At 36.2% G+C, this 11,600-nt stretch overlaps 1 protein-coding gene across 1 annotated transcript; it reads left to right on the forward strand.

Annotated features, from left to right (window-relative positions):
* The first annotated feature begins 2,372 nt into the window (after window positions 1-2,372).
* Window positions 2,373-7,399, forward strand: LOC123666458 (trypsin CFT-1-like). Its single transcript, XM_045600550.1, has 6 exons — window positions 2,373-2,513; window positions 3,656-3,741; window positions 4,330-4,394; window positions 4,598-4,797; window positions 6,274-6,433; window positions 6,995-7,399. Exons 1-6 carry the CDS (start codon window positions 2,373-2,375, stop codon window positions 7,210-7,212), a joined length of 870 nt encoding a protein of 289 aa, XP_045456506.1. The 3' UTR covers window positions 7,213-7,399.
* Window positions 7,400-11,600: the final 4,201 nt, after the last annotated feature.

Consider the following 11,600-nt stretch of genomic DNA (forward strand, 5'->3'; position numbering starts at 1 on the left):
TGACTTTAAAATAATACCTTTTGCCCCGACATTCGCACAGTCATCATCCCTGTACAATTACTCTGTGCTTAAATATCTATAGGTACTTATTTTTAATTTCAAGTAATTCAAGATAAAATTAGTTATAGTTATTATACCAAGCAATAAAAGTATAATATATGATGTGGCCATGGATTGTACCTGTTGCGCTGGCAGTTGCGGGTTCGATCCCTGCACATGACAAACATATTTTGTATTGGCCATACAGGTGTTTGCTGAGGTCTGGGTGTTTGTGCAGTCCTTGTGGGTCTCCCCACTGTGCCTCCGAGAGCACGTTAAGCCGTTGGTCCTGGTTGTTATCATATACACCTGATAGCGATCGTTACTCATAGTAGGGATATATATCTGCCTATATCTGTTCGTCTGTGGAGTGAAAATCTCAAAAAAGAAAGTAGTAATAAGTGCATAAATTAAAGTCATTTCACGTTAACAGTAAAGCATTTTTAATTTACAACTGATCAGCTGCTGGGTAAATAAGTTACTTTTCGCGCAGTGCACGCAATTCTCACAGATCTATATAGCGCGCAGAAGAGAAATTCAATAACTTAATATCAGCATCCATCGACTATATTATTTTAAAAACGAGTTCAAAATAACTAATACTTTTATTTGGTCATAAAGTATATTCTTATAAAAATGTGTGTGTGTCGGCTCCGACGCACGACTGGAGTTTACTCCTTCAGATCGACTGTCTAAATGGGCGCAACAAAGGCTTACTAGTATAAGAAAAAAGATTAATACCATATTAAATGGTAAATAAACGAATCAAATAACTCCACCGATCTATCTAAGATGGCGTTATTAGAAAATACGCCATCTTAGGAGCCCTATTGGTTCAGATAGATGGCGTTACGAGAAACGCAATGAGGTCATTCATTACGTTTCTCGTAATGAATGACCTAATTGAACCCTGAAATATTCATTATATTTTGTTCATACCGGGAGCCTGATATGAAAATCGATTCTTGAGGAGTGAACGCTGAAATCTGATTTTTGATCATTGTTTCGAAAATTCATTTCATCGTTGGTGGTAAATAATATCAACGTCTAATAACCTATGTGTTTATTGAATATTTACATAAATTTGCATACAGTAATCTCGTAACGGATTTAGGTCAAACCCTATGGAAAAAAATCTCATAAACTTCATAAAACATGGACAAAGGTAGACCAAATTCTCATACCGAGTCATAGGAGGCTATGAGATCTATAGGGATGTGTTTTCTTTTTAGGCTAATAGGGCCTTGTACCACTTTGGGACAGGGATGGTGTACGCACCTAAAAATATCAAACTGCTGTAAAATTAACATTGTCCCTTTATAGTTCTTAGAAAAGAACTAAAATTTTTTAGCCAGTGGGTTTTCCCAAGTTTGGATTACGGTGTACAATACAAGGCTATTTTATATAAAATTATAACTCTGCAATGGTTTATTGGAAACTAGTTCTTATTTTGTTACTCCTATGATATCATTTATTATTCAAACGTCTTAAGTACAAATACACAGTAAAAGTAATAAAGATAAGATTCGAGCACTTTGTTTATTATTCGGTATTTCCATGCTTTTAATAAATAATGACGCTGTCGATGTCGATGAATCTATACCATTTTACTCTTATCTTCGATACGAGATATTTGCTAGCACAAACACAAAACATGATGACAAATCGTCTGGCGTCTCAGATCAAATTTTAAACTGTTACTAGCTGACTCGGCAAACGTTGTCTTGCCGCTAAACGCTATTTAAAAATAGGGGTTGGTTGAAGGGTGAAAATTTAGGGTTGTATGTATTTTTCAACGCCAAATCATAATAAAATAAAAAGTAAATAAATTATCTAAAAATTAAAAAAAAATTAGGGGTGGACTACCATTAACATTTAGGTGAATGAAAAATGGATGTTGTTCGATTCTCAGATGTACCCAATATGCACAAAAAATTTCATAAGAATCGGTCAAGCCCTTTCGGAGGAGTTTAATTACAAACACCGCGATACGAGAATTTTATATATTAGATATGTTTAATGAAATCATTATTTTTTTATTTTATTTATTAATATTTATTTTAGACGTTACAAATGTACTTATTTATTTATTTAATCCGTAAGCGTTCTCTCTTAGACATTTTATCGTTATGAGTTCAAATCAATTAGGTATTTAAGTACGTAAAAATTAAATAAGTATTTCCTTTGTGGTTTACAAGTTTAAACTGTCGTGAAAAAAGTTATAAACTGAACTAATAGGTAGTAAATAATTACACACATACGAGTACAATACATTCTTTTAGTGGAATTGTCTGCCTATTTGTTATAAAATATCAAGTCATATTTTAAAGCGAATGAACTTTCGTTATTTTGGACTAGCTTACGCACGAGATGTCAACCAAGACGCTGAGTCGTACTCTGCCGCAGCAGGAGACGTTACACGCATCATCGGGGGAAATGTGACCACCGTGGAGAAATACCCTTTCGCTGTGCAGGTTTGTATCATGACGACATCATTGAGTGTAGGTATTTGATGTTATCGATAGTTACCTAGACTAAATCAGATAAATAAAAATGCGAACAACTTGACATAACTATCGTATATTCAAATACATAGCTTTTAATTGTTTTAAACTTATGTATATGTTCATTTTTGCTTTGCACAATTATTCCTACACCTAAATGCGTCGAAACACCGATCTTTCCTATGTGTACAAGTCGACGTAGCAACTCTCGACCTCACCGCGCAATTGTTTATTGGCTTCACTTTGTCTCTATAATTTTAATTTTTATCCTGTGATAATTTATTAATAGCTACCGCTTGAAGTTGTTTGCTGTGTGGCTACGGCACTAAAGAATTTAGCCACCCCCTCTCTTCCCGTGGGTGTCGTAAGAGGCGACTAAGGGATAACAAGGTTCCACAACCATCTTGGAACTTAAGAAGCCGACCGATGGCGGGATAACCATCCAACTGCTGGCTTTGAAATACACAGGCCGAAGACGGGCAGCAGCGTCTTTGGTGCGACAAAGCCAGTACTGCGGTCACCAACCCGCCTGCCCAGCGTGGTGACTATGGGCAAAACACATGAGTTCACGTTATTTTTGACGTAAACTTGTGGAGGCCTATGTCCAGCAGTGGACTGTATAGGCTGTAATGATGATGATGATGAATGATACCGCTTGAAGTATTCAGTCAGTAACAACTCACAGTTGGAAATAGGTTTCATTCTCCATATTAGAGAAACCATGGAGCCTGGTGGATCCACATTGCTCTACCGCAGTTCAACAAATAATTTTTAGCAACGAGTAACAATCACTATCAGACGTTTGTGACAACAACCGGTATCAACATGCTTACGAGCTCTTCCAGGTACGAATCAAATATTTTTACAAAAACATTAACCACACCAAACATTAATCAAACCTGTGATTGACGGTGTTTAGGCACCTACTCACACCACTATCGTGCACTAGAGAAGCGTTGTTGATATCTCTTACCCTTCTCCTAGACAGAGAAAGAGATCTATGCCCTACAATGAGACGTTTGAGGATGGACCAAACAATTATCAATCATAATTAAGACTTAAGATAGTTACTGACGTTGACTGCTTTTAAATCTAATTTTTATATTTTACAGATCCTGTACATGTCCCAGCTGTGTTGTGGGGGCTCACTGATCACAATGTGGCACGTGCTCACCGCTGCGCATTGCTTCTTTAATCAGTAAGAAAAAATGATGTTAAGTACTTCACATTCCCTGATAAGATAATTTCTACCAAATCTTTAACTATCAGACGTCGTCTAGGAAGAGGCATTAAATACAGCTATGACGCGACATATTCGCACTTGAGAAAAATTTATACATATATGTCGTTAGACTCCTAACTACATTTCGTCAAAGGGGGGTTCTGTAGGTCACGTTCCGTGTAGAAAAAAAATTCTAGACCAATCCTAAATTGGGCTTTTATACCTTTCGTGAGCGCGTAAGAACGGCTGTAATTTACAATAAAAGACATTCTACAAGAAAAATAATTCATTTCCATGTGCGGTTCTATAGTTGCATGTGACAGTTATTTCGCTTTATCGACGATTTTTAGTGCTAAGGAAAGCCCATGTGTTTATTAAATAAATACCTTCAAATGTTTGCAAACGCAGAAAACACGTAGCGGATTTAGCTTTAGCCAAATCTCTAAAAAAATCTCATAAACGTCATAAAACATGGACAAATGCAGACCAAATTCTCATACCGAATTATCAGAGGCTGTGAGTTTTTTCTATATTCAATGCTAATACTTTATATAAATTTTGCAGGTATGGTCAACTAATTAATCCAGCATTAGTCAGCGCAAGAATAGGATCTTCATATGCTAATAGAGGTAAGAGTGAAAATATTTATTTATTTAAAATAAAGAATAATAACAGAGCATAAAGTCAAATAGAAAGTCTCCACAATCGAATCTGTCTATTGATTATATGATTATCGACTACAAACACTACTATTTTGATTTCGTACCAGTAACCAACCACTGTCAATTTTCATCCACAATCATCACCCAGTAAAGTTCCAGTGTATTCCTAGGTGGAACCGTACACCAAGTGTCGCAGATAGTTGTGCACGACTCGTACAACACGCCGATACGCGATAATGACGTGGCAGTCATGACATTGGCTAGCTCCGTGCGACTCTCTTCCTCGGTGGCTCTTGCGGTGCTACCCATCCAAGACTCTGAGGTTCCAGATAACGAGCCAGTGGTGCTCATCGGCTGGGGAAGGACCAATGTGGGTACCATTAACTTTTTTATCTTTGTGCAATAAAATGAAAGTTAAAGAAGAAAGTTAAGAAGATGTGAAAAAGAAAGCATTTTTATAAATGCCCTGGGGCATATGCTTGTGGATGCGGTAAACTTATTATTTCAAAATCAAAATTACTTTCAATTTCAATTCGACTAGGTATCACTTCAATCTTTAATCCTTATTTTACAAATTAAGATAATATATACTTACTTACTACAATTTTATTTTATTAAACATTATACATATTTACAGTTCACAACTTATGAACTAAATATTTACCGATAGTTTTGGTATAAATCATGTCCGCGTGGAATTGTGCCAAGAATGCTGGCAGCATTTCCCCGTTGAATCGCTTTGCCGATTCTCTGGGCAAAAAATGCACTAGCCCTCTTGTCACCAGTGGAGGCAATAAGGCGAGGAGTTATCTCATTTAAAACATTTTTAGCACAAACGGCACAAATATGTAATTTGTCAGCTTGTGGCTACAGCGGGTGAGTGAGATCCCGGGGGGAATCCCCGGAAGAATCAGTGTGGATTCGATGAGAGTGGGCTATGATAGAGGCGACGTATCAGATAGGTACGGTTGCCTAATGGCCTCCAAGAACAGTGAGGTCATTGTCTACGAAGACAGGGGGGAGGACCTTGGTTACTTAAGACCAAAATCCAAATCACCTTCACCCCCTGCATCGCCGACTCTCGGGGAAGCCGCACCGAGCGACTCGGAGCGCCTACAACTAAAGGTCGAGGCCCAGAAGGTAGAACAACGTAGGGCAACGGCCGCACCCGAATCTAAGCCGAGCTCGATGTCATTGGCGACATTTATCCAGGCAACCATCTCCCCGAAGCAAAGTAAGCTTCCATAGGACTAGTCATATAATATATTAATAAAAATTAAAAAAAAAGAAATTTAAATGGATAAAAAAAATTCTAAGCACACAAAAAAAAAAGTACCTAACTACTAACAATAACATAGGTTAAGTGTACATTGTAAGTAGCAAATAAGTGTACATATATTGTAGCTAGAAAATAAGTGTACATATATTGTAGTTAGCAAATAAGTGTAAATATAATAAAAATAATTATTATATAAAAAAAATATAAAAAAGCAATTGCAGAATAGTCTTGATCAGTGGACTCGCGGCGACTTTTAGAAATTTTAAGAGTAGTTATTAAGGCTTCTGGATTCTAAAGTTGCGGTGAAGTACCGATGCATGTTAAAAAATAATAATAATAATATATGGAATAACAAAAGCACGGGCATAATAAGCCTGTGGATATATCACATAATTAAAAAAATATATATATGTAATTTGGAATTAGTGACAAATATAATATTCGTTTAAGTAAATTAGTTACAGTAGTCTTGCATGAAATACGGCGCAGCAAAAATCTTCGTCACTAATATAATCTTTAAGCATATACTTTAGGTACTTGATTCTTGGTATTTTTTTTTATTCTCAGGCATCAGTGGCGCAAGGGTCGGAGAGTCTGAAGGAGGTGGAGGTGTACTCTATACCACGCGACACGTGTCGCGTGCGCTACGAGTTCCTGGAGAGCTACAGTAATCAACCCTTTCCTGTCACCGAAAACATGATATGTGTAGGCATACTCAATGTCGGCGGTGAGATAAATTATAGAATTTACTATTAATTTAACTGGTCAATTTTTTAAAAATAGAATAATTATGTACGGTATGATTCAGCCTTTAACATCCCACTGCTGGGCATATGTCCCTTTCTATATCTAGGAAAAAGATAAACGGTATTTTTTTTTTTTTTTGTTATACACGTCTACATATTGATCAAGACCTTGTTAATATTTTGGGCAAAGATTTTGCACGAGTTTAAAAATTTATAAAATGTGTTTTAACGACACCTTAATGGAAACGTGCAGACTTGACAAGGTGAGGCTTAACTGACGCTTAAATTTAGTTATATTTTACAATATTCAATGAAATCCATACTCAAAAATGGTAACTAACTAGCTTCCATCTTCTAATGTACAAAATTTTAAATTTTACGGAAGAAACGAGATTTGATTTAATGTCATTTAGAACAGGATCTTAACCCTAACTTTTATTTGGTCATAGACCGCAAAATATAATTAGCTATTACCCTAAAATATACGAGACACTATTATAAAAAAAAACTGATAATTCAGACATAGTAAATCTTTTCTCCAGGCAAGGACGCATGCCAAGGAGACAGTGGCGGACCGGTGTTACACCGCGGCGTGGTGGTGGGGATCACATCGTGGGGGTGGGGTTGTGCGGAGGCGCAGTTCCCGGGCGTCAACACTCGTGTGTCCTCCTATACCTCCTGGATCAACAGCACCGTGCGTGAACATATCGCCTCGAGATCATCCGACATAAAAACAACTATTATAACACCGCTTTTGTGATGATGCTCATTTGTTGTTCCTACTAAAAAGTTCGATCGGCTTCTTGAGTGCTAGTCATGTTGAAATGATTTTGGGAAAATTGATTTGATTGTAAAATGGAGTGTTACGAATATAACGTTTAACTTAATAGCAAGTATTTTGAATTTCTGGATTAACTTGCAAAGTACATTAAATAGTTTGACACTCAAAAGTCGTACACGTATTAAGTACTAAAACAATGCTCAAGCGAGCGAATCAGTAAGCACTGATTTCCATATTAATTTCTAAGAATATAAACTCGATTGTTATTTAATTTTAAATACTACGTTATCATCATCATCATTACAGCCTATACAGTCCACTGCTGGACATAGGCCTCCACAAGTTTACGCCAAAAATAACGTGAACTCGTGTGTTTTGCCCATAGTCACCACGCTGGGCAGGCGGGTTGGTGACCGCAGTAGTACTACGTTATGGTAATGCTAAATTTTGACTTTCGGCATATTACATAATCTACAAACATACCGTGTTTCATTAAAATCCATCCATCTGCTTTGTCTAACGCTATCTATCACGCACGATAGTACGAGATCCGGCTGCAAATTAGTGCACTCCTCGAGTTTTTGCTAAAAACCAATTTTTATTTTTGTACCAGGTAGTCTATCAAAATGTAGCCGCTAGGATTTTTCATTAAATTGTTGTTAATTGATTTTTGATAAAATGTTCGTTTTTGGTTTTTAAATAAAATATCGTCTATATCATAGTATGTAAAGATTCTGAATCGACGCATGCGCAATGGCTTAAAAGCGTCGAACAGCTGGCATTCGCTATCCTCGTCTAACAAATAATGTTACGCGCTAACTCTCTTTCACTCTACTTTAAATATTTACCATTTTTTAACCGACTTCAAAAAAAGGAGGAGGTTACTCAATTCGACCGTATATATATATATATATATATTTTTTTTTTTTTTTTAATGTATGTTCGGAGATAACTTCTTCGTTTATGAACCGATTTGGATAATTCTTTTTTGTTGGAAAGGAGATATTCATAGTTTGGTACCATGATAAGGAAACCAGGATCTGATGGTGGGATCCCAGAGAAATCGAGGGAAACTTTCAAAAATCGTAAGGGTGACTAGTAAATTTAATCATGTTTTCATTAAGTACTATAAAGCACTACTATTTAATAAAGGTCTGGAGTCGATGATGGAGAAGAAAGATAGTCGAGGGAACTCTTCAACAATTTATAGCAATTACCTGCTTTTTGAACTTAATTCGTATTTATTGATGAGAACTTTGAACCTGTATGAGTTATAAGTGCCATTACAGTCTGATGATGGAGACAAAAGTTAGTCGAGGGAACTCTTTAACGATTTATAGCAATTACCTGCTGTTTGAACTTAATTCGTTTCTATTGATGAGAACTTTGCATATATATGAGTTATAAGTGCCATTTCAGTCTGATGATGGAGACGAAAGATAGTCGAGGGAACTCTTCAACGACTTATAGCAATTACCTGCTGTTTAAACTTAATTCGTTTGTATTGATGAGAACTTTGCACCTATATGAGTTACAAGTGCCATTAAAGTCTGATGATGGAGACGAAAGATAGTCGAGGGAACTCTTTAACGATTTATAGCAGTTACCTGCTGTTTAAACTTAATTCGTTTCTATTGATGAGAACTTTACGTATATATGAGTTATAAGTGCCATTTCAGTCTGATGATGGAGACGAAAGATAGTCGATAAAGATAGTCAATCATTTTGACGACGTGTTGGCGCAGCGGTTAAATCACTTGACTGTTGCGGTGGCGGTCGCGCGTTCGATCCCCGCTCACTACAACCATTTGTATTGGCCATATAGATGTTTGTCATTGTCTGGGTGTTTGTGCTTGTGTATTGTGTATGTTTCCGGACCCCCGACACAAGAGAAAAAGTATCCTTGTTAGGTCTACCCATCACTAAAAATTGTAAAATAAAATGAAACAAATTATGAAAGAAAACTGAATACAACTTATGAGTAGATACTAGAGTAGTTATTGTTTTACTTGGCACCGACTTCAAAATTATAAAATATTTATTTAATCATTTCTGATTAACTAAATCAAAATACGAATTACTTTGTACTAAGTAAATTTATTTTTCACTTTTTAGTTTCCTTTTTGAAGTCGGTTTTTTTTTGTTAAAAATTATTTTATCAACAAAATCAACAAAAATAATAAATAGAAAAATTAGCTTCAATTTACTATATAAATCATAAGTGTGCGTTATGTATCAAAATCATACCTGTTTACACCTGGCTGCGAATAGGTACGGCCAGATGCACACTGGCAACCGTGATTTTTCAGCACTAATTTTGCAGCCGGATCTTAGACCACGAGGCATAGTCCATAGGTTTACAATTTATCATTGAGGGTTGTTTGTGAACACCTGCTTTACTATACTAATATCACTAATTTCGTTATTTATCAGCGTAACATATAAAACGAGCTAAATCAAAGAAAAGTTATATCCATTACTTTATCGTATTAAAATTATCTTAAGACCGTCTACTATCCTCACGAAAGCCTAAAACTGGTACAGTCTCTGAGATGTGTATTATATTGTAGCCTTTAATGTCGAAACTTTAAAGATGTATGTAGTTGTAAAAATACTAGTCCGAAAATAATTTTGTTATGGATGACTTATTTCTTAGGAAGGTTCGAACTTAGAAGTAAGAAATATGTCGCTAGTCGTACAAATAAATTTTATTATTTATTAGTCCTTTTTTTCTTAGTGTATACTCTATTATCCTAATTTACAAAACAAAATCTTTTATTTGTCTTAAAATCGTTTTAAACTAAATCTAATAACCACTTGAGTTGAATGAAAAGGTCAATTACCTCTGCGGATAAGCTCATAAAAATAGTTTGTCAATATTACAAAAAAAAAATAACAACAGATATCAACAGATGTCAACTGACAAAAGTTGACTGATTTCAAACAGATGGGTTAAGATCCTAAGCTACACATCTAATTTTCATCATCATTACAGCCTATACAGTCCACTGCTGGACATAGGCCTCCACAAATTTACGCCAAAAATAACGTGAACTCATGTGTTTTGCCCATAGTCACCACGCTGGGCAGGCGGGTTGGTGACCGCAGTACTGGCTTTGTCGCACCGAAGACGCTGCTGCCCGTCTTCGGCCTGTGTATTTCAAAGCCAGCAGTTGGATGGTTATCCCGCCATCGGTCGGCTTCTTAAGTTCCAAGGTGGTTGTGGAACCTTGTTATCCCTTAGTCGCCTCTTACGACACCCACGGGAAGAGAGGGGGTGGCTAAATTCTTTAGTACCGTAGCCACACAGCACCATCTAATTTTACATCTTGACACATAATTATTTTTGGTACCTTCCCTTTAATCCAGATTACAACCACTCTTTAATTGAGGTAGGGCACAGCAGGAATTTCCTGCTCAAAATATGGAGCAGCCCGACTGGGGTAGTACCTCGACCTTACAGAAGATCACAGCAAAATAATACTGTTTTCAAGCAGTACTGTGTTCCTATTGGTGAGTAAGATGACCAGAGCTCCTGGGGGGGTTGGGGTGTTGCAGGCGTCTATAAGCTACGGTAATCGCTTACCATCAAGTGAGCCGTACGCTTGTTTGCCGACCTAGTGACATAAAAAAAAACAAAAAAAACAATAAGAGTCGAACAGTAAGGGCCCGGCCCCATGTCCACGGCACGATTTTCACGGCGTTGTGCCGTAGCTCGGTCCAGGTTTCTATGCATAATATCAATTTTCTACTTTAACTCTTTCACTGCTGTTTCACTCTTACGTGCCTTACTTTTTTGAACGAACTTCCTAAAACGTTCCAAGAAAGCAATTCATTAAATGCTTTTAAGAATAGCTTGAGAAATGATCGATGTATGTAGTATGTATGTATGCAATTCATTTGTTATATATATATATATATATATATATATATATATATATATATATATATATATTATTGTGTATATAATATATAACAGATATTTTGTCCTTTCGTTTTTTTTATTCTCTCGCACTACTGAACCCCATGATAACATCATCATTTACTCCCATGGGTAAACTGGAAAAGATCTCTTTTGGAAATAAGCTCACCCTTGCCAACAGCCATTGTATTGATATTTTGTATGTTTTTAAGTGCAATAATACACTGAGGTCACAAACGTATGGTACTTAAAGGTTTATTCCAATAATAATGTTAATTTATACTAGTTAAAATTTAAAAGATGTGTGACTTACTTTATTTATCAAAACGTATATATGCAAATCCATATAGGTTCTAGAACTATCTAGTTTCCACACAAGCCACAGTATGTACATAAAATAAAAGTACTTCCGCAGGTATGGGGCGTGGCTCGACCGAACTCGTCT

Source organism: Melitaea cinxia, chromosome 26 (assembly GCF_905220565.1).
Source record: "Melitaea cinxia chromosome 26, ilMelCinx1.1, whole genome shotgun sequence".
Taxonomy (NCBI): domain Eukaryota; kingdom Metazoa; phylum Arthropoda; class Insecta; order Lepidoptera; family Nymphalidae; genus Melitaea; species Melitaea cinxia.